Source organism: Hyla sarda, chromosome 8 (assembly GCF_029499605.1).
Source record: "Hyla sarda isolate aHylSar1 chromosome 8, aHylSar1.hap1, whole genome shotgun sequence".
Lineage (NCBI taxonomy): Eukaryota > Metazoa > Chordata > Amphibia > Anura > Hylidae > Hyla > Hyla sarda.
This window is the reverse complement of record NC_079196.1, coordinates 146,055,802-146,083,451: the sequence shown is the minus strand read 5'-3', so window position 1 is coordinate 146,083,451 and position 27,650 is coordinate 146,055,802. Positions and strand designations below refer to the sequence as shown.

At 42.2% G+C, this 27,650-nt stretch overlaps 1 protein-coding gene across 1 annotated transcript in view; it reads right to left on the bottom strand.

Annotated features, from left to right (window-relative positions):
- The window catches only part of TMEFF2 (transmembrane protein with EGF like and two follistatin like domains 2), an 896,284-nt gene that overhangs the window by 13,413 nt on the left and 855,221 nt on the right, over positions 1-27,650 (bottom strand). Inside the window, exons 8-9 of the mRNA XM_056536247.1 lie at positions 22,713-22,836; positions 12,746-12,904 (exon numbers count right to left, since the gene is read on the bottom strand). Of these exons, the coding sequence (XP_056392222.1) occupies positions 12,746-12,904; positions 22,713-22,836 (283 nt within the window). The remainder of the gene's footprint in view (positions 1-12,745; positions 12,905-22,712; positions 22,837-27,650) is intronic.

The window sequence follows — 27,650 nt, the reverse complement described above, 5'->3', positions numbered from 1 at the left end:
CTTCCGTTTATCTTTAAAAACACTCTTCTTCTACTGAACTTATAGAGGCATATCAGAATAGCACACAAACTGCAAACTTCAAATAGATGCTTGTTTCATTTGTAGTTTTCAATCATATTGCTGTGGATAAAGAAATCTGAGAAAAAGCTTATGCAGGAGTCAATGTTCAGCCTTTCTATCCTATTTATTCGTACAGAACAAATCTCTCTTTAACAGCATGTGGCATGAAATAAAATCAAGGATATGGGTAATGCTCAACTAGTTCTGCCTTCCAGCCTCATCGTGGGGGTTATTTGGGGACAAATTACTTACCTGCAGTCAAACATGTCTATTTAAAAACACATAACTTAGTAGCCTATTTAGTACACAAAAGAAATTAATAGGGATCAAAGCTGCGAACCTAAATTTGTCACAAATTTCATGAATAATTTGATTCACAACGAATGTGAATATCACCGCGATTCTATCGCGCAAATCACTTCAATAAACTCCATTTACTGCGGTCCAGACTCCAGGGCATCAAAAATGGCAGATCCACATGTCAGTACATGGGGCAAGGAACGCTGGGAAGGCAAGTAGGCGGGATGACCCTGAATCACATGCAGGATGCAGCCTATAAGCAGCCAGTCACCCATGTGATGTCACAGCCCTATATATTCGGCAGCCATTTTGAGGCTCGTCATATCATTCATTACCCTGCATACAGATAGGACAGATATCGCTGTGCTCATTCCAGCAGCGTTTCACATCCTAGTCACATCAGCGTTCTGGTGGACAGAAAGCAGTGTTTTTTTTTTACTGAAAAGGATTTTTACTGCAGGCATTAACCTCCCAGTCACTTTCTTCGGCATAGTATTACAGAGAGGGACAGATAGCTGTGTGTTGCCTCATACATTTCAACAAGCTGCCTCAACTTCTTAAAACTTAGCAGAAGAGGCAGGAATAATTTTTCTGCGCAATTCTGTGCCTCTGTTCCACAACAAATCATCTGCTGGTTATACTAGTCTGTAGGCGGTATAATAACCAGCAGTCCATTCCAAATAGTCTTTGACAGAGTGAACTTTTGTGTTTAGTACACAGCTATTTTGTGCTGCAGCACTGTTGTGTACTGCTTGTGTTGCGCAAAAATAAACATTTTTAAGCGTACTGTACCACATTTTTCTGCCCTCATAAGTGCATACCACATACCTACATCTAATTAGTGTACTATTATGCACCTGTTAATTTGTCAAAGGCCTAGATACTGTGAAAGTCCAGGCAAAAGTAATCACCAGCTGGTGTTTTACTACAATACTTTTTTTGAGCGTACTGTACCACATTTTTCTGCCCTCATAAGTGCATACCTAAATCTAAGTAGTGTACTATTTTGTGCCTGTTATTCTGTCAAGGGCCTACATAATGTGAAAGGACAGCAAAAAGTAATCACCAGCTGGTATTTCAAATAATTTTTGAGCGTACAGTAGCGCATTTTTCGGCCCTCATAAGTGCATACCACATACCTACATCTAAGTAGTGTACTATTTTGTACCTGTTAATCTGTCAAGGGCCTAGATACTGTGAAAGTCCAGGCAAACATATACACCTGCTGCCGTTCTAGACAAATACTGTTTTAAGAGTAGTGAAGCGTATTTTACTCCCCTCATATACACACTAAGTGTGTCAGGCAGAGAAGTGCCAGGACTTGCACAGAGGAGTGGCAGAGGCCTAAATTCATCAGGCAGAGGTCGCAGCAGACTAGGGGCGAGTGGCCTGAGCTCCCAGTATCAGCTAGCAGTCATGTCTCGACCAGCAACCCATCTGCCGTCATCGATTGGTTAACACGGTCATCCACTTCATCACAAGTGACATCTGATACCCCCAGTCAACAGTCGGTGGGTTCCTCAAACACAACCCTTAGTTGACATGACTCGGGAGCAGTCCCTGTCCTCCCATTGCCTCTGTCCTATGCTGTTCCCTCCCCTACAGAAGTATTTTATGCTGTGTGTTCAGCTTCACTATTCAGTGAGGATGATCTAATAGAGGACAGTCAGCAGCTACTGCCCAGCCAACAAGTGGACATCCGCCACTTCATCCGCTAGGCAGGCAAGTAGTGATGAGGAGAGTGACTTGGGAGGCGGTGTTGCCAGGGTTCAGGGTCCTGAAGCAGACACTGTTGAGGGACCTGAGGAGGACATCAGTGACGTGCAGACACTTATTGATGATGATGAAGCCAATCGAAATTGGGAGCTGGGTACAGAAGGGGCTTCATCATAATCAGGAGAAGAGAGTTGCAGTTTGTCCGTGAGACTGAGTCAGCAAGGTGGTAGCATGGTTGGCAGTCAGCATGGTGACAGAAGTGGAAATTATGGAGCCAAATGTGCCCGGGGGAGACCACCTGCTTCGCGGCAGCCTATCTTCCTGGGAGGTAGTGGAACATGGGTTCCTGGAGACGGCGGCAGTAGCACAGTCAATTAGTGCAGACTGTTGGTGGGAAAAATCAGCTACTTGGCAGTGTGGCAGTTTTTCATCAAGCATCCGGAGGAGGTTCACGTAGCCACATGCAAGATATGTCGGCAGAAGGTGAAGCATGGCCAGGGTCCCAATGTTGGCACACCAGCCCTGCGTCAACCTATCCTTCGCCGCCATAAAGCGGCCTGGGAGAACCGTGGCTCCGATGTAGTGGTCAAGCCTGCTGCATCACCCAGTGGCACGCCACTCCCTCTTTCAGCCAGCCAAGGCTCCACCACCTCAGCCGAAGGGAGCTGTGTGTCACACACTCATTCTGTCGCTCCAGATGCACCTGCTCCTCCTACTTTTAGTCAGCCATTCCGCCAACAATCCATCGGCAAAGCCATGTCCAAGAGACAAAGTATGCACATTCAATGGTGCAGAAGCTGAATGTGCTCCTGACAAAGTTGCTGGTGTTGCAGTCCCTCCCTTTTCAAGTGGTGGACTCTGAACCTTTCAGAGAACTGAGGGCTTGTGTCGAGCCAAGTTGGTGAGTGCCAAGCCGTCATTTCTTTGTGAAGAAGGTAGTACCACCCCTGCACAATTTTGTGGAAGAGAAGGTAGTCCAGTCCTTAAGTCTGTCGGTGTGTACCAAAGTGCATGGCAGTGCCAACGTCTGGAGCTGTAACTATGGTCAGGGACAATACATGTCCTTTACAGCTCACTGGGTGAATGTGGTTCCTGCACAGCCACAACACAAACTTGGACAGGTCACACCACTTTCTCCTCCACGCTCTCAGGCTGTTGGTCCTGTGATAGTGCGCGACTCCGCCTCCTCATCCTCCACTGTGTCCTCAGCCTCCACTGCCCAGACAAGTCTCAGTGGCCCTTTAGCATACCATGTGTGCAGGGCACGGCAGTGTCACATTGTTCTTCACATGGCTTGCCTTGGCGAAGTGAGTCACACACGGGAGGAACTGCTAAAAGTAATTCTTTAAGAAATCGAAGCATGGCTTACTCCACAAAAACTGGAAATGGGAACCATGGTGACTGACAACGGAAAGAACATCTTGCATGCGCTGCGACTGGGAAGGCTGAACCATGCATGTAACAAGTGTTCAATCTGCTTGTGAAGCAGTCCCTTAAGTGTTCCCCCCATTTTCAAGACATCCTAACAATGGGAAGAAAACTTTGCATGCACTTCAGCCACTCGTATACCACAAAGCACACACTCCTTGAGCTGCAAAGAATGGCATCCCCCAACATAGTCTGATTTGTGATGTTGCCACACATTGGAATTCCACCCTCCACATGTTGGACCGACTGTACGAACAGAGAAAAGCCATCAACAATTTCTTGATGATCCAAGCTAATAGGGATATTCCCTTGTGGAACTTCAATGTGAACCAGTGGCAGCTCATACCTGACACCTGCTGTTTGCTGAAGCCCTTCGAGAAAGCCACATTATTAGTAAGTCACCAAGGTTACGGGATGAACGACATCATTCCACTGCCGATGTCTATCCGCGCCATCATCCATCTTCTCGCATGTCTGAATCGGGAGGCCCCCTGTGCTCACCTTCCACTGCCATGGCTGCTGGGGAGGGGTGGGGTGGCAGGAACAGTACCAGCTCCATCAGCAGCAGCCTGAGTCTACAGTCACTAATGAGTAGCTTTCTCCCCCCGCATAGTGAAGCAACTCATCAGCAGCAGGTACACCTGGAGCAGGACCTGAATCAGCAGGTAGTGGCATACGTTGACATGCCCTTGCCAACACACCTTGAAGAGCAGCTGGACTTCTGGGCAGCCAAACTTGATTTGTGGCTGCAACTAGCAGAGATTGCCCTGGAAAAGCTGTCCTGCCCGGCCGGTAGTGTGCCATCAGAGCGGGTGTTAAGTGCGGCGGGGGCCATAGTCACCCCAAGGAGTACTGGTCTGTCCATGAAAAATGTGGAGAGACTGACCTTTGTGAATATGAATCAGGCATGGATCAGCCAGGATTTCCAACCACCAATACCTGATGCATGAGAGTAGATTGACCATGGTGCCACACCAACACTTCATAAATATGGAGCAAACAGATTTAAGGCGCTGCTCCCCAGTTACAAACATTCCTCCGCATCAGACCTTTTTTAACCCACCTTCGTCAGTGGGTACTGGTATTGCCACCCACTGCACCACTCTGTCACCGGGTCACTTTCAGGACTCCTGATGCTGCTGCAGCCATCTCCATGCTGTGTCATTCAGCCACTATATAGTCTCCTCATGCTTCAGCCACCTCCAGTCTGTGATATTCATCCAATATATGGTTTACTGATGCTTCAGCCAGCTCCAGTCTGTGTCATTCAGCAACTACATAGTTTAGTGATGCTGCTGGGCATAGGACATTACCTAAATATGGTAGCACTAGGTAATATAGTGGTAGTGGTAGCACTAGGTAATATACATCTTCAATGGAAATTTCAAAACTCATCTTTCATTATTAGAGATTGTGAGGCCCAATTGTCTCCTCATCTGCCGCCAACTTCAGGCTGTGCCATTCAGACACTCTATGGTCTCCTCATGCTGCTGCCAACTCCAGGCTGTGCCATTCAGACACTATATGGTCTCCTCATGCTTCAGCCACATCCAAGCTGTGTCATTCAGCCACTATATGGTCTCCTCATGCTGCCAACACCTCCACGCTGTGTCATTCAGCCACTATATGGTCTCCTCATGCTTCAGCTTCCTCCAAGCTTTGTCATTCAGCCACTATATGGTCTCCTCATGCTTCAGCCTCATCCAAGCTTTGTCATTCAGACACTATGTGGTCTCCTCATGCTGCCAACACCTCCACCCTGTGTTATTTAGCCACTATATGGTCTCCTCATGCTGCCAACACTTCCACGCTGTGTCATTCAGCCACTATATGGTCTCCTCATACTGATACCACCTCCAGGCTCTGTCATTGTATCGCTCTGCGGCAGTGATTCTAAAAGCAATGTTTGTAATCTGCATGTCATTCTGAATAACAGTATTATTTCACTACCCCAGCACACTCCATATGTGTGTTAGAACAAAGCAGAGTTTTCTAAACCCCTATAATCGGCCGAATCAAAATTTTCAAACGTTCGCTCATCTCTACAAATTAACAACACATTCATATAAAATTCATTCAGACTTTTGTGTCACACAAAGTCCTATTGGTTTACACACAAATAAAAACTACCCTGGGAGCCATTATGTTCATCCTATTAATAAAGTTTGTCTCTTTCTGTGACAATGTTGTACCTTTGTTTCACCTTTAAAAAAGTCCCTTCATCCATTATATACCTGTAATCTATAGGTTGCAAGGATTTTTATTGTGTACTATACCAAAACATGTTGTTATAGTATACAAGGGAGTTCTGATTAAATACTGGTAGATATTAATTAATGATTATGTCTACAAAGATGTAAGAACTATAATTGATGATCTCAAGCCATTTGACAAGATAAGATGATGAAGGCAATAATTAAATGGGTACTGCCAGATGCAAAGCACTGTGAGCTAATGAATAAAGGTATTTAAAAAACATATATATAGGTGATAGAGACATAAAAGTATAGATGTACATGGTCAGGATTAGGTACTGAGCAACATATTATTTATTTATTTTTGTGGTATCTGACATGATTTAATTATAAAGCCTTTGTTAATGTAAAAGATGCAAAATATGTCAAATGTAAAAATCCACTGAACAAAATAAAGAGCAGACTATAAATGTAAAATTAGGAAAACAACTGCAGTTGTGTATGTGTGGTCTACCTAGCATGGGTGCAGGTTACAGTATATGGAAAGAAAGCATAGGCATGAAACCAACACACAGGGAAAACATACAAACTCCAAGCAGATGGTGTCCTTAGTGGGATTTGAACTCAGGACTGCAAGGCTAACTAATAAGCCACTGTTCTGCCCAATAGCTCTTAGGGGCCCTATGACTGAGGTGGTCCACCAGTTGGATTTCGTGGGAACCAAAAGGGTAGATGATGTGTGTGATTTAAATAAATCTGTTTGGACTCCAGATTATAAAATCTCATTATGAAGCAGAAAGTGAAATTGCAGGGTCATTAACTAGGGGAACTGGCTTTTTATTTTTATGATGTGTTAGCAAGAGATCAGTTCTGGAAGCATAAATAAATTGTTAAATAATTCTTTACCCACAGCAATGTTTTCAAAGTCTACATATGACACAAATGTCCATAGATACAGTGGCTAAGTGGGTATGAGAAGCACTACGGAGACTTTAGCAGACTGACATTTACTAACATACATCTCACTTTTTGGTTAACTAGCATTGAATGTGATTTAATATAACATGATTGCTTTTACTCTGTGATTGCTCAAGATCACAGCTTTGTTTATATACTGGTGCTCTGATTTTACACACTGTATGCATTTTAATTGACTATGCTCATTGAAGACCAACAATATCAGATTGGTGGTCTCAGCACCCCTAATGATCAACTGATTACTGAGATTAGGGCCCTCAAGCACCATATCCAAAAAGGATAAGGGATACGTTTTAGATTGCAACTACTGGGACACCCGTGAACTCCTGTACTTTGGCTCTCCCATAGAGGTATATGGAGGGGAGAGTGTCGACCGCCGCTTCGTGTGGGGGTCATGACGCTCTGTTCCCAGTGAGAGCCGGGGCCCCAGACAGGAGATCGCTGGGTGTCCCAGCAGTCGGACCACCACAATCTTAAACTTCTCCCCTATCATTTGGATAGGGGATAAGTTTTTCTGTGTGATACTTCTTTAACAAAAATACACAAACAATTGGTTCTGCTGTATAGGGCCCACATCCGTCTCCTGGTAATGCAGATGTCTGTCTCTGCAAATCAAATAGACAGCAGAGGAAGGCATCCTGCCGAAACACACCCTGTTACCTGACACTATGTTTCTGCAAAACGGGTGAGTGCTGGGCCTTTCTTAATTTACATTTATCTCTGCATATCAGTCAAGGCCTGGCACATGGCTCATCCTGCCAACGTTCATCCTCATTTTTACCTCACAATGACTTGATGTGCTTCTGTTTTTGGAAGTAAACAGCTGTGGCAGTCCTGAGTGTCTGGCCTGCTGGCCAATACCATCACTATCCTAGTACAGCAGAACCAGCCAAATAAAAAGTAGGGAATGACTCTGTAGCATTGTTAGTTATGAAAGCGTTACCTGCCTTTTATCTTGTGTCTATTTACCCTTGCCACAGAGCAGCTTCTGTTACCCTTTCACCTCCAAATTGTTACTGCCACTTTTTTTCCCCTACCCAAACACACCACCTGTTCATTACCTTTCCCTGTCCCTTGAACCCTCTCAGAGACTAGCCACCTTATAAACACAGCCATTATTCCCCCTTGGTATAGAAGTAAATGTGCCCCTCATAACTTGAATGCTTTTAAGGTGATTTTCCATGGCTCAAAACATTTACAAAGCATTGTATATCATTGACATAATGTTCATTTCAAACAAAGAAACCAAGAGAGCAAAAGTGCAGCAGAATCCATGGAAGGATATTGCTATTCTTATTATTTCCCTCTTTAAGCCTATACAGCCCCATAATAGCAAGACCGAAAAGATTTTGCAGTCCATATCATGTAAATGTCACAAATTATTTCTTTTGCCATTTCACAATTCATCAGCCGAAGCATAGCAGAGGAGATGGTGGCCACACAGGCACATTACTGTGATTTATATTTATTTTTAACAAGCCTTTTTTGCTTCATATACTACAGTAAACCTTTTACAGATTATTCATTTAATGTAACTAGCTAAACCATTCCTTGCTCTTATTTTTCCTTTTGGAATGAACACTCAGAGCTTCTTCTTGCTTAAACAGTTTTATAGCAATTTTGTTCCTATCCATAGAAGCAAACTAATAAAAGACATTTATAGTATAATATAATGAAGGTTAAACCCATAAAGCATGGGTAAACGCATGGCATTTAAAACCTTTCACATTAAAAATATTTATGCTGCTCTTTTTTTCTGTATCCAACCACATTAGTAACAAAAGACACAGAGTTCACAGATAAGTTCCGTTTAGCAAACTTTGCTGAACGGAATTTGTGCGGAATTGTGGAAATTCTGCTGTGTGAACATAGCCATAGAGGGAGACACAAAGAAAAAAATAAGAGAAAGAAAGAGATAGAGGGAGAGAAAGGTAGAGAAACAGAACGAGAGAGACAGAATGATGAAGGAAAAGACATGGAGAAAGAGGTAGAGGCAGAGTAAGAGACAGAGAAACAAAGGAAGAGAGCAAACCTCAGGGAATTATAGAAATAAACTCTGAGGGGAGAGAAATGTACATAAAAAAATAAAAAGGCAAAATCACAACTTTGTGATTATTATTCTTTACAACATTATGCTATATATTTTGGTAAAAGTGGTGCATACAAATACAAATATAAAACTCTCTCACTGCACCAAAACCATTTTTTCTACCCAGTTTCCAATTTACCATGGAGGACCCTGTCATATACAATGGCTAAAATATGTATCCATGTTGCATTGTGATTGTTTGTCATTCATTACTGGTGATATATGTCCTGCATCAATGTCCCTTGGTATGCACAACTTTTAATTCCATTCCCCTTATCTGTGGTAGTTTAACATTCCAAAGAATCCTACCTGTTTGATCAAACTACCAGGAGACGACAGTCTAAGCCATTGCATCCAGAGGCAGATGGGGGCGATTAACATAACTGTGCCAATTAATGGACACTGTTTGCCTGGATGGTAAATTTGACATCTTCACTAGCCGAACAGACTCCAAGGCCCGGTGTCAATAGATAAAAGAAAGGTATGGGAAGTAGCCCCCCTGTGAAAATGCCATATCTTCCAATATTAAATATGGGGGTCAGGGAAGTATGTCCGCAGCCCCTATCTTATACGGTTGGATTCTCCATCATTTTACATTTAAAATGAGTCCTCACATGACCCTTGTGTATTGATCCCTGCCCGAACTGTATGCACTGGGTAAATCATACACAATAAGGGGGTCATGTCAGGTACCCCAAGAAAGAGTATTTGATGGAGAACCCAAATATAAGAAAATGATGTGGGTGCCTGGCCCATGATAGAAGATAGAGGACATTTCCTATTCTTTGGGCATGAAGGTATCATAAGCAAGTGGGCAACATCTATTTCTCCTCCTTGTCCCACCCAGGGGCTGAACATAGAGGGATCATCTGTCCATAGGAGGGTATAAAACTACAGACCTGGGGGGACTAGGGGAACTTGCATGGGGGACAAGATCTAATTTTGGATGCCAGACGCCATTTCCTTCCAGACCCCATGGAATAGAACTCTGTAACTTTTTGTAAGTAAGGATTCTAGTTTTTTCCCATTCATTAAATTTTCAGTGAGATGAAACTTTGTCTTGTTAATATCTATTTTTATATGTACTGTGAATATTTTTCTTTCATAATAAATCAATAATTTATCAATTCCCGCCTTATGTCTGGTAAAACGGACGTACATTGTCCTTGAAGAGATTGAAGTTATAGTCTTAAATTTCCTTACCTGTTCGCATACATTATAGATTTGGATTAATCTTTTTCCTGTTTTTATATACTACTGGGGCTAGCAGATTATATTTCGGAATTGTAGCATATCCAGATTGGATTGATAGCTTCCTGTCAGCTTGAAATTGACAGGTTGCGGCAGCAATACTTTTAAATTGGGTGGTATAAGAGGGATTTTTTATCATTATTTTCGGTCTAGTGTAGATAAATTCTAAAAAATAAATGGGAGCTCAACATAAAACATGAATTACCAAGCCGAGGATACTGTGTTGCACATAAACCCAATGTGCCAAAAGGATATCAAACAATAAATATAAGAAAACAGTCCTACTAGGCTAGGGATGAAGGTAAAAATATAAGAATGTAAAAGAGAATAAGAGGAATAAAAGAGAGTAAGAATGAAGTAAAGAGATAGTGTCCAATGATAAAATAGTATTTAATAGGTACATGCACAGTCTTCAGCAGGGCCCTTGCCTCAGACTGTCTATAAATAAAAATGCTATATAATAAGCTAAAAGATTAATGCAAAAATATTTATACAGTATTTCTCATATAAGAATGTTCATGCAATACTAGGTGCTACCCCTTGGGACAGGTCAGGAAAAATAGGACATTTGGCAATTTAGGCACTTAACCCCTTAAGGACCAAGGACCGGTACGTCCTTGGTCCTGCTCTTATGATATAACGCGGGGTTACACAGTAACCCCGCGTCATATCACGGCGGCGCCAGCGTCATAGTGAAGCCGGGACACGCCTCTAATATCGCGCAGCGCCGATCGCGGCGCCGCGTGCTATTGACCCTTTAGCCGCGCGCTCAGAGCTGAGCCGCGCGGCTAAAAGTAAAAGTAAAAGTTCCCGGCTAGCTCAGTCGGGCTGTTTGGGATAGCCGCGGCTAATCGCGGCATCCCGAACAGCTGACAGGACAGCGGGAGGGCCCCTTCCTGCCTCCTCGCTGTCCGATCGCCGAATGACTGCTCAGTGCCTGAGATCCAGGCATGAGCAGTCATGCGGCAGAATCGTTGATCACTGGTTTCTTATGAGAAACCAGTGATCAATGATGAAGATCAGTGTGTGCAGTGTTATAGGTCCCTACGGAAATGTCCGAATTATAAAAATATATCATTAATTAAACCGCTCGGTCAATGGCGCGCGCGCAAAAAAATTCCAAAGTCCAAAATAGTGCATTTTTGGTCACTTTTTATATCATTTAAAAATGAATAAAAAGCGATCAATAAGTCCTATCAATGCAAAAATGGTACCGTTAAAAACTTCAGATCACGGCGCAAAAAATGAGCCCTCATACCGCCCCATACACGGAAAAATAAAAAGTTATAGGGGTCAGAAGATGACAATTTTAAACGTATTAATTTTCCTGCATGTAGTTATGATTTTTTCCAGAAGTCCGACAAAATCAAACCTATATAAGTAGGGTATCATTTTAATTGTATGGACCTACAGAATAAATATCAGGTGTCATTTTTACCGAAAAATGTACTACGTAGAAACGGAAGCCCCCAAAAGTTACAAAACAGCGTTTTTTTTCAATTTTGTCGCACAATGATTTTTTTTCCCGCTTCACCATAGATTTTTGGGCAAAATGACTGATGTCATTACAAAGTAGAATTGGTGGCGCAAAAAATAAGCCATAATATGGATATTTACGTGCAAATTTGAAAGAGTTATGATTTTTTAAAGGCAAGGAGCAAAAAACGAAAATGCAAAAACGGAAAAAACCCCGGTCCTTAAGGGGTTAAAGTGCTGCAGGTGCTGGAGGTAGCATAGTCTTTCCACAATTAAAATTCACTTTATATAGTCATTGTTTTATCTGCAAAGACAGCTATGTGTTTTGATTGTAATAATATCAGTTGGAAGTATTTGGTGGCAGAATTTTTGCAGTGTTGGAGGCTCCCTTTTTGAGCCCACTTTACCCTGTCGGCACAGAGCTGGGGGTTTATTGATGTATAATCGGTTGCTCTGTTTAATAGCCTCAGAACCTCGCTACCACTGACGGCACGGGGACCAGTGTGCGGGGTTCTGAGCGCAATGATGCTAGACACAATAACACAGAGAGTTCACAATTTGTAATCCTCCGGAACCTCGCTAGTGCCCTGCGGCGCGGGGACAAGTGCGAGGGGTTCCGAATGAGGTGTGATGTGGCACTATGTGCCTCTTACCAGCTTCTTCACTGTAGCTAGCCAGCGGAACGGGGGATGGTTCCTGATGAATTTTGGAATTCATGCAGAAGATTCCTAGGTTCAAAGTCCTCCTTTGTGTCCACAAGTAGGGGTGAGGGTAAGAGTGTTCTCAGGCTAGACGCGTTTCAGGGAGCCTTGTCCCTTTTTCAATATCAGTGAGAACTGGACGTCTAGCCTAGTAGGACTGTTTTCCTATATTTAGTGTAGACAAATAGGGATTTTATAGATAACCCTACTTCCCGCTAGTGTCGGTTCGTGACAGACCCAGCATATCCATGCACTAGCCAGTCGGGAATTTCAATGGGCACAGTTCAAAATCTCCCTAGCCAAATTCCTGGGACTCTTCTAACAAAAATGAGGCAACCCCTTTAAAGTGCCATAAGCTACAATTACCCAAGTTTCTAAACAGTACCATTAAATGTTACCTAGATTGAATGATTAACCACAAAAAAAAATGGTCTATTTGTATTACTGCCTAAAATATGTACAAGTTACAAGTTATGGAACTAGGAGTTACAAGGTTCTTACATTATGTCATATCCTGACAAATATATTTTTACAGTCAAAACAGTACTAACCTTGTTATACAAAGAACTACCACGCAGATAATGGCAATCTGAATGGTACCAATCACTGCTGCTATTAAGACATACTGGAAACGTACAGGGCCTGGAACTACGTATAATACATTAAAGTCCTTCTTTTCACACTTTGATCCACTGTATCCCGCATCACACCTACAAAGAAGAATATAATCATTAGCAAACATGATTCTTTTCATATTATTCCTATTATTTCTTAAAGCAGAATAAGTATGTTTTACTAATTTAAAAAAATAATATATTAACACATATAATATATCTTGTTATGCAGCCATTCTGATGTCTGTGCTAATAGCCAGAATAAGCATGCGCTTAGTGGTCCTCAATATTTTTGAGTTGCTGTTTCCTTGTCCACTAGCTGTTGATTGACAGCTTTCTACTTATACTGAGTACAGTATTCGGATATTATAAATGTGGATGCAATAAACATTGTAACCAGCAAGTCTGTCACCAGTTAATGCTACACTTGGATACAGCAGTACAGACTCCCTTTGAAAAGGTTGTCAAGGATTCCGAACAGATTATGTGATAGCAGGTAACCTTCACAACTGGATGTGTTGTTACTGTGGATCTGGACCCCGCACCATGTCAAACAGAGTTGCAGATAGGGTATTTATTTTTATTTTTACCATATGCTGCAGGTTTTATAGAACCTTTTTTACAGATTGTGATTGCAGAAATTAAATCTGCTGGGGCTCCCAAGGTCATAAGGAACCTCATGGATCTCATATTTATAGTGTGCTACATGTAAATGGTGCTACATGTATTCAAATTCTAAGCGAGATACAAGAAAATAAAAACATATACAAGTGTACACCCAAAGAAAGGTATTACAATAAACATTATTGAATGGCAAGCTACAAAACTTTTCTAGTTCATTGACCTAAAATGGAAATTATGGCCCAGACTGTGGTAATATTCCCACATTGAAGGGCTATGCCAGGATTTTTTTTTATTTGACTGTGCTACAGGGGCTGTAATGTTAGTGTAGTTCATGATTACAACATAGAAAAAAAGGGAATACGGAGCACTCACACGATCAGTATTCTGTGGGATCCTCAAGTAAAGTTCCTCTCAGGGTTCTTCTGCAGGGAGGCGGTAGATGGTTTATGGGAGCTCAGACTGCCTGACGAAGCGCCCATTGGCGCGATACGGACTGTGGATGCCGTCTGAGCTCCCCCAAAACCTTCTACCGCCTCCCTGCAGAAGAACCCCGAGAGGAACTTTACTTGAGGATCCCACAGAATACTGATCGTGTTAGTGCTCCGTATTCCCTTTTTTTCTATGTTGTAATCATTTTACCTATTGCTATGACACGTGCAGCACCACTACTTATGTGAATACTGGGACCTTTTACAATTCCACTCCGGCTAGCAGCTTAATGGACCATGGTGCCATTGTTTTGACAGTATATAATCCAGTGCCAATTCTCAATTTTTTTCTTGTTTGCAATATATATTAGTGTAGTTCATAATTAGTGTTGTGCGCAAATATTCAAAATGCAGTTTTTACAGCAAATATCGTCACTTCGCGATTTCGCGAATATTTACAATATAGTGAAATATATTCGTAATGACAAATATTCGTTTTTTTTTCGAATATATGCGTTTATGCAAATATTCACTTTTATGCGAATATTGGCACTTCCAGTCAGAGGACACTGATCCCTCCCTTTTTTGTCATATAATCGCGCATGCGCACTATGCAAATTTCATTATGACTTTTCGCATGAAAAAAAGAGAGAAGGAACACAGTGAATATTCAAATTTCGTGAACTTAGACCGGATATTCGTCCATATATTCGCAAAATATCGTAAATTCGAATATGGCCCCTGCAGCTCATCACTAGAGATGAGCGAAGTTACAGTGATTCGTAACGAACCTCGCAGCTCGTTGGTTGCTGACTTTAGCCTGCATAAATTAGTTCAGCTTTCAGGTGCTCTGTTGGGCTGGAAAAGGTGGATACAAGTCTCTCTAAGAGGTACGTGACTCTCTCAGAGGTACGTGACGAATCACATTGCTGTAGCTTCGCTCATCTCTACTCATCACTATTCATAATATAGTGTCTGTACCTGTGTTTGGTTGCTGATCCTGCAAATCTTATGTGATGTTTTCCCCAGATATTCATTTTAGCAGCATACAAAATTTGTGTAGTCTCGGGCCTTTCACAGGTTGCAGTGCAGCCCGTGACAATGTATCACTAGTCAAATGTTGAAAGGAAGCGTGTCTGTTCTTCAATGGCAAATGCTGGGTGGGAGGGAGATCATTCTCCACTGGGCTACAGGGAATTGTAGTTTCAAGTATGGGAGGGAGATAATTTACCTCCCATCTAGAAAAAAGAGATCCTGGGGAGTGCAGTTTGAAGGAGGGCACAAAAACAGGAAAGAGCCAGTTCACACAAACAAGCCAGCAAAATGATGGGGGACACAGGACACAGCCATTTACCACTAACACAAGCACAGATTTTTGGTAAGCATGTCCATTACTGGCTGACAGGTAATTAGTAAAGTCATCTTATGCTGGATAACCCCTTTAAGGCATACTGTATGAGAAGGGACCCATGAAAAATACCCATACCAAATAATAGTTAATAATGAGTGTTACAAAAGACTCCCAGAAATCGATTATGCTAAAACAAAGAGCAAACCCGCATATCAAACAATTACCAAGAAATATATTTTCTCTTAGTCCCTAAACACTGTCATTAATAATGTGACCCAGAAAAAAAGTTTATAAATAGAAGTGAATAAGATCACCAAATCTAGGATAAGTGCAATACACTTAGTAGCATAATGATGATGTTATAGCTTTCATAATAATAATAATAATAATAATAAAAAATTACAATATAGCCACAATTGATTTTGCCTATCACCATCACTTACAATCAGTAAGAAATGATAAGAGCTGTTAGAAAGGATTTTCTCTTTAAAATGTCCTTGAAACTGTGAGAAAAAACAAATATGACATTGTTTGGAAGGCAATGGCAGCCAGGTTCCTATGCACTTGGTGATGTCACCACAGACATATAAAAGGTTGAGATTTTCAATCTCCCTAAATGTAATCTTCCTGCAACAAATTTAGGCATCATAAATCATTTTAGTTAATTTGAACATTTCATTTCCCAGCTGGGACATTAAGGGTGGGAGGGTACAGAAGTCATATTTGTTTTTAACTGGCTTATCATATTTTCTGAAATAATTTCTGTCTAGCTGCAATGTATTGAGACTAGTTACTATGTACTAAAGGCACATGATGGAAACATGGGTCCTGAAGGCAAAAAGCAACTTGAGATTTAAATCTGCATTTAAAGCGTACGTTAAAGTGGTTATCCAGGAAAAAACTTTTTTTACATGTCAACTGCCTCCAGAAAGTTAAACAGATTTGTAAATTACTTCTATTAAAAAATCTTAATCTTTTCAGTACTTATGAGCTGCCGAAGTTGAGTTGTTCTTTTCTGTCTAAGTTCTTTCTGATGACACATGTCTCGGGAGCTGTCCAGAGTAGAAGAAAATTCCCATAGCAAACCTATTCTGCTCTGTGCAGTTCCTGAGACAAGCAGAGATGTCACCAGAGAGCACTGTTTCCAGACAAATAAGTACAACCCAACTTCAGTAGCTGGTAATTATTGGAAGGATTAAGATTTTTTAAGAGAAGTAATTTACAAATCTGTTTAACTTTCTGGAGCCAATTGATCTAAAAAAAAAGTTTTTTTTCCTGGAATACCCCTTTAACCTTTATTTAACATTTGCCCAAAATGCTCCTTAAAGCCATCTTATGAATGCTTGTCATATATTATGTCAGGCAATTTTACCTGCTACTGGCTAAACTGGCTCCCAGAAGCTACAGTCATATCCTATTCCAGGAGCAAGCTCCTTACAGTTGCTACTGCACTGACGTGAAGGTGGAAGCGGCGTGACCTGTCCAAGTTGCTGTTGTCGCCGAGCAGGAACCACATTTACCCAGTGGGCCGTAAAGTACATGTATTGTCAAATAAAAAATGAGAAAGAGAAAAGAATATGTCTGCACTCACCATAATATGCAAAATCAGTTCAGGCTTTTATTGCGGCAAAGTCTTATAGAACAACTCTATTGAACATGTTCACCCGGGGTGCAGGGAGGGAAGGTGGCTACCAGCCGATAGCAGGAGCATATCAGAACGACAGCGCGGTTTCGCGTCAGAGACGCATCATCAGGAACCGGATGATGTGTCTCTGACGCAAAACCGTGCTGTCGTTCTGATACGCTCCTGCAATCGGCTGGTAGCCACCTTCCCTCCCTGCGCCCCGGGTGAACATGTTCTATAGAGTTGTTCTATAAGACTTTGCCGCAATAAAAGCCTGAATTGGTTTTGCATATTATGGTGAGTGCAGACATATTCTTTTCTTTTTCTTGTTTTTTATTTACAGAATTGCCAATTCCTGCTAGTGTCTTGCACCCCATAGCAATTGTTTCACTGGGATTTTTTTTTAAGTGCTGGTTCTAACTCTGTTTTATACACATGTGTAGTGCCCATCCCCCACTCTTTCTTTGTGGATTACATGTATTGTCCCTGACCGTAGTTACAGCTCCACACGTCGGTGCTGCCGTGCACTTTGGTACACACCGACATGCTCAAGTACTGGCTCACCTTCTGTTCCACAAAATTGTGCAGGGCTGGTACTGCCTTCTTTGGAAAGAAATGATGGCTTGGGACTCTCCACCTCGGCACAAGCAACTTGGAAAGGAGCACATTCAGCTTCTGAGCGGTTGGATTAGTGGGCGCATACTGTTGTCTCTTGGACTTGACTTCGCCGAGGGATTGCTGGCGGAATGACTGACTCAAAGTAGGAGGACCAGAAGCATCTGGAGCGACAGAAGATGGCTATGACACAAAACTGCCTTCAGCTGAGGTGGTGGAGCTTTGGCTGGCTGAAACAGGGAGCGGCATGCCACTGGGTATTGCAGCAGGCTGGACTACCACATCGGAGCCATGGTTCTCCCAGGCTGCTTTATGGTGAGGCTGCATATGTTGACACATGACCGTGGTGCCAAAATTGGTAATCTGGCCACACTTTCTGCCGACACATCTTGCATGTGGCCAGGTTAACATTCTCCGGATGCTTGATGAATAACTGCCACACCGCCGAGTAGCTGATTTTCCCACCAACAGTCTGCACTGATTGACTGCTACTGCTGCCGACTCCAGGAACCCCTGTTCCACTACCTCCTTGGAAGGTAAGCTGCTGCGAAGCAGGTAGTCTCCCCAGGACACATTTGGGTCCAGACTTTCCACTTCTGCCACCATGCTGACTGAAAACCATGCCACCCCCTTGCTGGCTCAACTGTTGCCTCATGGGCAACCTGCCACCCTCTTCTCCTGATGATGATGAAGCCCCTTCTGCACCCGGCTTACAAGTGTGATCGGCTTTATCATCATCATCAAGTTGTGTCTGCACGTCACTGATGTCCTCCTCAGGTTCCTCAACAGTGTCCACTTCAGGAGCCTGAACGCTCCCAACACCACCTCCCACGCCACTCTCCTCATCACTACTTGCCCACCTAGCGGTGGACGTGGCGGATGTCTACTCCACTTTTTGGATCGTCAGTAGCTGCTGACAGTCCTCTAGTAGATTGTCCTCACTAAATAATGGAGCTGAAACCAAAGCATAAGATACTTCTGTGGGGGAGGGAACAACATAGAACCGAGGCAATAGGAGGAAAGGAACTGCTCCGGGGCCATCCCAACTGAGGATTGTATTTGAGGAACCCACCGACTGTTGACTGGGGGTGTCAGATGTTATTTGTGATGAAGTGGATGACCGTGTTAACCAATCGATGACGGCAGATGGGTTGCAGGTCGAGACACGACCGCTAGCTGATACCGTGAGCTCAGGCATCTCACTGCGACTCCTGCTACCACTCGCCTCTAGTCTGCTGCAACCTCTGCCTGATAATTTTAGGCCTCTGCCACTCCCCTGTGCATGTCCTAGAACTTCTCTGTCGGAAATACTTAGTGCGTATATTGCACTCTCTCTCTCTCAATCTCACTCCCTTCCCTATCAGTGCTTCTAGGCTGGATTTGGGCTTGAGGTGAATCGTTGCTGTAAAAAAGCTTTTCTGTGCAACACACTGATCTCTGTCCCTCTCTTCAATAGAACACTGATGTGACTCGGAGGCAGGGGTGGCTCTAGACTTTTTGAGGCCTTAGGCGAAAATAAATCTGAGGCCTCCCAAGCGCGATAAAAAGAAGAAAATAAAAACTACATCCCTCACAGAATGTAATAAGGGGTGCAGTGAGCATTTACAACCCACTGGTGTTTGACAGATCATGACCCTTGTTCCCGCCTTCCCAGGATTCCTTGCCCCATGTCCTCTCATGTGGATCCACCATTTTAAATTCCCTGGAGCCTGGGCCACACTAAACAGAGTTTAATGAAGCGATTTGCGCGATCGAATCACGGCAATATTCGCATTTGTTGCGAATTCGTAAGGAATTCGGATTCAGCAGATTCGATTCGCTCATCCCTAGGTAGGAAGCATGAGGAAATTTAACCTCAGGCGGAGGGTTTGGAGATAAAATCTGTTGAAGGGATAGGGGACAAGAAACCTACTCAAGGTGACAGTGATAGATACCATGTGCCCAGACCCCATGGACTTCTGGGTCACCAGATTAGGCCATTGGCCAGGACGTGCCTAGTTTGCCATGCATGTTCTGCTTTGTCCACCCTCCAGTGTAGCATCAGAGAGCTTGTTTAGCGTAGCAGGCAACAATTTCACCTCTATGCGAATAAGATTGTCTGCCAGCAATGTGGAAAAGCTCATATTTGTCAAGAATGAATCAGGCATGGATCAGTGAGGAATTTAAACCCCCTGTGCCAGATGCCACTGATTAGACAGTACTACCACCATCCCTGCTGAATGCTGGCTTCTACTACTTTCACCAGTCCACTACTGCCTGCTGTCTTGTCTGCTGGCTACTACAGCTCTTAACAGTCCACCATTACCTGCTGTACGCTAGCTACTACAATTCCCACAAGTCCACTACTGCCTATTGTCAGCTGGATACTACACCTCCCACCAGTCTGTCGCTGCCTGCTGCCTTGTCTGCTGGCTACTACAGTTGCCACCTGTCCACCATTACGTGCTGTCTTAGTCGCTGGCTACTATAACTATGATCTTGGAGAGCGGTCAACAAGGCGAGTGTGAGCTTTAAAAGCATTGGGAATGGTGTAAAAATGAATGATAAAATAAATGCAGTATGTTATCAGACAGCACTAGCAGACAGTTTGCATTCTTCTGTATGAAATGCAATGCTCATGGACTTTCCAGCATGACAGTGAGCCTAAGCACAAAGCCAAGTTAACCTGCAAAAAATGATAAAATGTGTGATTCGAATGTGTGATTCATGCAATGTGTGATTCATGCAAGATAACACAAGACTGTCCATGACATGTTGGTATATTCACACACAGAAAGGAAATGCAGTCGGCACTGCCGAGATAAGGTGTGCACCTGTGAGTCGCTAACCTGAGACCGAATCATTCCAGCATGTCAGCAAGATACATACGCGGTACTCTGTGATATGAAGTAGAGTCCCAGAATACATCCACCATATAAGATAGAAAGGATCACGGCACTCATGTATCTCCAGTTAAAAGCAAATTTTTTATTTCATCTTGATTAAAAATAGTATCGAGAGGGTACAGGATGAGGACCGACGTACGTTTTACAGCTACTGTTGATTCAACAGGTCCCTCCTCCTGTTGGCATATTGCCAAAGTAAATGAGCTGCTATACTAGCAGCAAGAATTCGGGGCCTCATAGACAGCAATGATCTCATTTATGCTAATGAGCAATACACAGCATTAAGAACTAAGGCGATGCAGATTTTTAATCAGAAGAGTAATTTCATTTTTATATTTGCTGCCATGTTTTGTTTTATGTTTGTGCTATTCTGTTATAATCTACAGGTGAATATGAATTCTATAAGAAATAAAAGAAAATGTGCTTTACTTGCTCAAGTTTTCTTTCAAATAGTGGTACATATATTACCAGGTCTCCAAAGGTATTCAAACTGTTGATCACAACTGAAGATATTGCACATGGAAAATGTAGGTTGTCAGGGGTCATTGAGTCAGTAAGATATTGCACATGGATAATGTAATAAACAAACAAACAAAAGAAGGAGGCCATCACTAGATCCAGCCGCTGTGCAAGCAACCATCCCAATAGCCAATCCTGAGAATTAAACTAAGCAAAAAGAATCCAGAGTCACAGCACATACGGAGGTTCTGGATTTAATCAGAGGCTGTTGTTTATTGGTTCCCAATAAACAACAGCTTCTGATGGAATCCAGAGTCCTGTCGCTGTGATCTTGGGCTCTTTTTGCCTTACATGGATATTGTAGGCTGTCGGGGTCCTTGAGGTATTGCACATGGATAATGGAGGCATCATATACAGATGGGGCTGGCACAGTGCGCCAATGTGACATCTTGATATTTTTTTAGCTCATGCGCTGCTATATCAATGTATTCTGTGATTGCAGCTCCTTGAAGAGGGCTTTGACACAGAAGTGAACCTAGCCTTATCAAATTTATTGTTTGATAAATATGTCTCCCAAAGGAGTGCTAAGCTGGTCTTAAAGGGAATCTGTCAGCTGTATTTGATGCTAAGAGCTGCAGATACATTTTGATAGTTGTTATGGTATAAAAGCAAAGTGTACCTTTCCTGGAGCTGATGATGGTTGACAAACTTATAAAATTGTCTTTCTATTTCTCAGTCGGGTTTCAAGGAAGCAGGGCCAACTTGCTCACGTGCCACAGCATACACACCTACTCACTCACCCCCCCCCCCCCAGCCTCTCCTTGAATAATGTACAGAGCTCAAGGAGGGGTTGGTAGGTGAGGGCAAACAAGGAGGCATGCCAGGTTGGGAAGGCCTTGGTTCCATCTACTTAACACTAGCATAAAAATAAGAAGGCAATTTTATAACTTTGCAACCACTATCAGCTCTAGGAAAAGAACAGTTTGCTTTTATGTCTTAGGATATATATATTTTTTTTACACACCTCTATCATTCAACAGTGTCCCTTAAAATAATGTTTTACTCACCAAAGACTTAAAAACAAATAAAAGTGTTGCATGCTTTATATGAAGAGTAATAAAATGACATTCTTTTTAGGTGAAACACATGTTAAAAAAAACAATAAATAGTAATGAATATTTTACAAAATGTTATTGTAAAACAAACATTCAAAATATTGTTAGGTGAGGCCAGAAAAATGCACACAGAAATGGTAAATTCCCTATAATATTTTTCATGTGCCTGTTGTCTCATATAACATAATACCCCATTCCAATGGGCTACTGTAAAAATCTCTAGGTTCCTTGTGCACTTTTGACAGGCATTTATTTTCTGCTCAATAGCTTATTAAATGTGCTGTACTGTACGAATGATACCCTTTATGTTTCAAATCTTTAGCTGTTTGCTTTAAGAAGTCCTTTATCATCTTCTTCTATCACAGAACAACTTCTGACATACCACATTTGTAAGGCCTGTGGATCCGATCTCAAGAATGGTGTCCCTGGTCTTTGCTATGACTGGTGCATGTGTGCCACCTCCATTCATAATAAAGCCCCAGGCCCCATTCGGGAGATCACCGAGGTCCCATTGGTTAAACCCTGCGTGATCTGACTCTTATCCCCTATCCTGTGGATAGGAGAAAAGTTATTTTGACTCCCAATTTTGACTCCAACACCTAAAAAAATATCCCCTATCCACGGGAGCATCATCCCATTAATTTGCTTTATGTTTTAGAGTTTTTGTTTTTTAAACAAAGGATCACTCTATAAGTGAAGAATTGAAGAATATTTAGTAATAATAATAAAAAGTATTTCGGTCATACGTTAATGAAGTTGTAGGGCTAGTAGTTCATTAGACCTCTTCAACAAGTACTACATACCTGCAATAAGGCTCCAGCATGTTATTTGAATGCTCACATTTGCCATGTTTGCAGAATCCGTCATATGCATCTGAACAGGAAATGTGTACTCCTCTAGCAGTTTCTTCTAATTTATTTGCATTCTCTGAAGAAAAAAGAAACAGCGAAATTAGCAGTAAGATCATAATATCATAAAAAGATCAACATTTTCAAATTCATAGTGTTTGTAAACAATGTGATCACTAGAATTTTACATACAATACAAAACTAGAAAAGGCAGTCGCATGGTACCATAATTTTAAGTCCACAAACTATGAATATGCTTTCTCAACACCTTAAATCCAAAATATCACATCCCTAGGTATTAGACTGTATTTAATGATACTGTCACAGTCAGTTTTCATGTTTATTGCAAATTTGCTATAAAATGACATGATATATATATATATATATATATATATATATATATATTTTTTTTTTTTTTTTTTTTTGCAAATCATACCACAATAATGAATACAACATTTACACAAATATCCCTTCCTGGAAACATTGTGGTAGCATTATTAAAGGGGTTATCCAGGAAAAAAACTTTTTTTTATATCAACTGGCTCCAGAAAGTTAAACAGATTTGTAAATTACTTCTATTAAAAAATCTTAATCCTTTCAATAATTATCAGCTGCTGAAGTTGAGTTGTTTTTTTCTGTCTGGCAACAGTGCTCTCTGCTGACATCTCTTCTTGTCTCGGGAACTGCACAGAGTAGAAGAGGTTTGCTATGGGGATTTAATTCTAAACTGGGCGGTTCCCGAGACACGTGTCATCAAAGAGCACTAAGACAGAAAAGAACAACTCAACTTCATCAGCTCATATGTACTGAAAGGATTAAAAAAAATTAATAGAAGTCATTTACAAATCTGTTTAACTTTCTGGAGCCAGTTGATATATATAAAAAAAAGTTTTTTCCTGGATAACCCAGGAATATCTCCATATTAAGGTATCTAATAGAGCACACCATCATTTTACTTCTTTCAGCTTTCGGAGTAAATCAGAAACATACCCATACAATAGGGGCCTTGCTTGCCTTTTGATATTACTATAGGGATCATACATACCCATAATGCACATTAGCGTATGAGAATATCACCCAATTGCTAACATTTTCATAATAAGTAACTGACCAACTACAAACAGTATTATATTGTATTAAAGGTTCAGTCTTTACATTCTGAGGGTGATGTATTAAAAATAGTGCAAAGGAAAAGGTAGAATAGCTGTTTATGGTAACCTAGTACCTTCCAGAGGCCATTTTGCAAATGAAAGCACTGACATAATTGATCATGCACAACTATTTGACTTTTCAATTGCACCAGTTCCGATACAGCTCCCCTACAGATTATAGCTTTGTTCCATTCAAAGGGGTATGGTAATTTTTTTTATTTTATTTTTCATAATGGCTTCCTTTCCCCATCCTTTTGATATGACTAGCTTCACTCGGAGCTCAAGAATTCTGGTGCCACTATAAAGTAATTGTTACCATCTTAGTGATCCTCACAAGGCTTCCACATGGTTGTATACATAGTTCTAAGAAACGGTACAGCCCATCTGATGTAGTTTTCATTCTCAAATGACGGAATGAACACTGTCTGTAAAGACTTGGATATTTGATTCTCTTTTCCTAATTTGTGTAGTTAAGAAATAACAAGAGAAGTCACTTTGCAATATAAACCTTATTTCTCTTGTAAATTGTTCTCCGGCTCTGGACATGCAGCCAATATAGTAAACAACAAACATTTCCATTCTGGTTGCCATGCCTATGTCCAATGAAATTTATATATCTTTTCTGTAATTGATTTATTTAAGAAAAAACACTGAAAAAAATGTGCTAGCTTATAAAACGTTATCAGTGTAAAAGCTTGTTTTTGTATAATATGCACAGACTAGAAAATAAGAAAGTGTACCTAGAGCTACACATATATAAACCTTCCAGGTTGTAGCTATGGCAACCAAAAAGAACTGGCAACTGGAAAACAATGCACGGTAAAAAAAAAAAAAAAGATTTCTACTTCTTTTTTCAAACATTTTTATGAAAAAAAGTACCCCTTTAGGCTACGCACAGACAGAACTGTTGTCTGTCATTTGGCCTGTAAAAAATGCCACGCAAATCTGCCCCTTCTTTTTTCCCCTCCACAATGCAGTCTTTGTGGCCTTTATTCCTCAATATTGTGCATTAATATAGGTGTTTTTATTTTGTCTTATATCCCAAGTGTTTTTTTTTTCTGATCATGTGACTCCAGGATTTCTGTTGAAGGATTGGGGGGAGGGGGGGGGGGGGGACAGCAGCATGCTATAATTTTGGTTAAAATAAATACAAAGAAAAAAAGAAAACCTGCCATGTGGGTACTATGTTTCATATTTGTTTACAGCGCAACCAAACAAATATTATTTATGTGGGAAAATTGAAAAGAAAACATCAATTTAGCAAATTTTGGAAGGTTTGGTTTTGACGCTGTACACTTTCCGGTAAAAATGACATGTTTTCTTTATTCTGTGGGTCAATACGATTAAAAGGATACCCATGTTATTTGCTTTCCTATAATTGTACTGCTTAAAAAAAATCTCAAACCATTTTAACAAAATTAGTATGTTTGAAATTGCCCTATTTTGACCACTTTCTAATTTTTCCGTATATGGGGTGGTTTGACGACTCATTTTTTTGTGCCATGATCTGTAGTTTTTACCAGTACCCCTTTTGCTTAGGTTTTACTGTTTATACATTTTTTATACATTTTTTGGGGAATAAAATGTGACCAAAAAGCAGCAATTTTGAAAATGCTTTATTTCTTTACGTTTACGCCGTTCATTGCACAGGATAATTAACAATATCTTTTAATAGTTCGGACATTTACGCACGCAGCGATACCAAATATGTGTAGTAATTATTTTTTTACACTTTTTGGGGGGTGAAATGGTAAAAACTGACATTTTACTTTTTTATTGGGGAGGGGATTTTTCAATTTTTTTTACTTTTTATTTTAAATGTTTTTACTTTTTTTACACTTTTGATTGCTAATACTGTTCAGTGCTATGCATAGAGCATAGCGCTTGTCACGATGCCGGCTGGCAGGTAGTGGACCCTCTGTGCCAGAGAGGGATTGGTGTGGACCGTGCTAGTGGACCGGTTCTAAGCCACTACTGGTTTTCACCAGAGCCCGCCGCAAAGCGGGATGGTCTTGCTGCGGCGGTAGTGACCAGGTCGTATCCACTAGCAACGGCTCACCTCTCTGGCTGCTGAAGATAGGCGCGGTACAAGGGAGTAGGCAGAAGCAAGGTCGGACGTAGCAGAAGGTCGGGGCAGGCAGCAAGGATCGTAGTCAGGGGCAACGGCAGAAGGTCTGGAAACACAGGCAAGGAACACACAAGGAACGCTTTCACTGGCACTAAGGCAACAAGATCCGGCAAGGGAGTGCAAGGGAAGTGAGGTAATATAGGGAAGTGCACAGGTGAAAACCCTAATTGGAACCACTGCGCCAATCAGCGGCGCAGTGGCCCTTTAAATCGCAGAGACCCGGCGCGCGCGCGCCCTAGGGAGCGGGGCCGCGCGCGCCGGGACAGAACAGACGGGGAGCGAGTCAGGTAGGGGAGCCGGGGTGCGCATCGCGAGCGGGCGCTACCCGCATCGCGAATCGCATCCCGGCTGGCAGCGGGATCGCAGCGCCCCGGGTCAGAGGACGTGACCGGAGCGCTGCAGCGGAGGGAGTGAAGCGAGCGCTCCGGGGAGGAGCGGGGACCCGGAGCGCTCGGCGTAACAGTACCCCCCCCCTTGGGTCTCCCCCTCTTCTTGGAGCCTGAGAACCTGAGGAGCAGACTTTTGTCAAGGATGTTGTCCTCAGGTTCCCAGGATCTCTCTTCAGGACCACAACCCTCCCAGTCTACTAAAAAAAAATTTTTCCCTCTGACCTTTTTGGCAGCCAAAATTTCCTTGACCGAGAAGACGTCCGAGGAGCCGGAAACAGGAGTGGGAGGAACAGATTTGGGAGAAAAACGGTTGAGGATGAGTGGTTTGAGAAGAGAGACGTGAAAGGCATTAGGGATACGAAGAGAAGGAGGAAGAAGAAGTTTATAAGAGACAGGATTAATTTGACACAAAATTTTGAAAGGACCAAGATAGCGTGGTCCCAACTTGTAGCTAGGGACACGGAAGCGGACATATTTAGCGGAGAGCCATACCTTGTCTCCAGGGGAAAAAACGGGGGGAGCTCTTCTTTTCTTATCCGCGAACCTCTTCATGCGTGAAGAAGCCTGTAAGAGAGAATTTTGGGTCTCTCTCCATATAATGGAAAGGTCACGAGAAATTTCATCCACAGCGGGCAGACCAGAGGGCAAGGGGGTAGGGAGGGGGGGAAGAGGGTGACGGCCGTACACCACGAAAAATGGGGATTTGGAGGAAGATTCAGAGACCCTGAAGTTATACGAGAATTCGGCCCATGGAAGGAGATCTGCCCAGTCATCCTGGCGGGAGGAAACAAAATGTCGCAAATAATCACCCAGGATCTGGTTAATTCTTTCTACTTGTCCATTGGACTGGGGATGATATGCAGAGGAAAAATTTAATTTAATCTTGAGTTGTTTACAGAGAGCCCTCCAGAATTTAGACACGAATTGGACCCCTCTATCCGAGACAATCTGCGTAGGCAACCCGTGAAGACGAAAAATGTGTACAAAAAATTGTTTAGCCAACTGAGGCGCAGAAGGAAGACCAGGAAGAGGGATGAAATGTGCCATTTTGGAGAATCGATCAACGACCACCCAAATAACGGTGTTGCCACGGGAAGGGGGTAAATCAGTAATAAAATCCATACCAATCAGAGACCAAGGCTGTTCGGGGACAGGCAGAGGATGAAGAAAACCAGCGGGCTTCTGGCGAGGAGTCTTATCCCGGGCACAGATAGTGCAGGCTCGC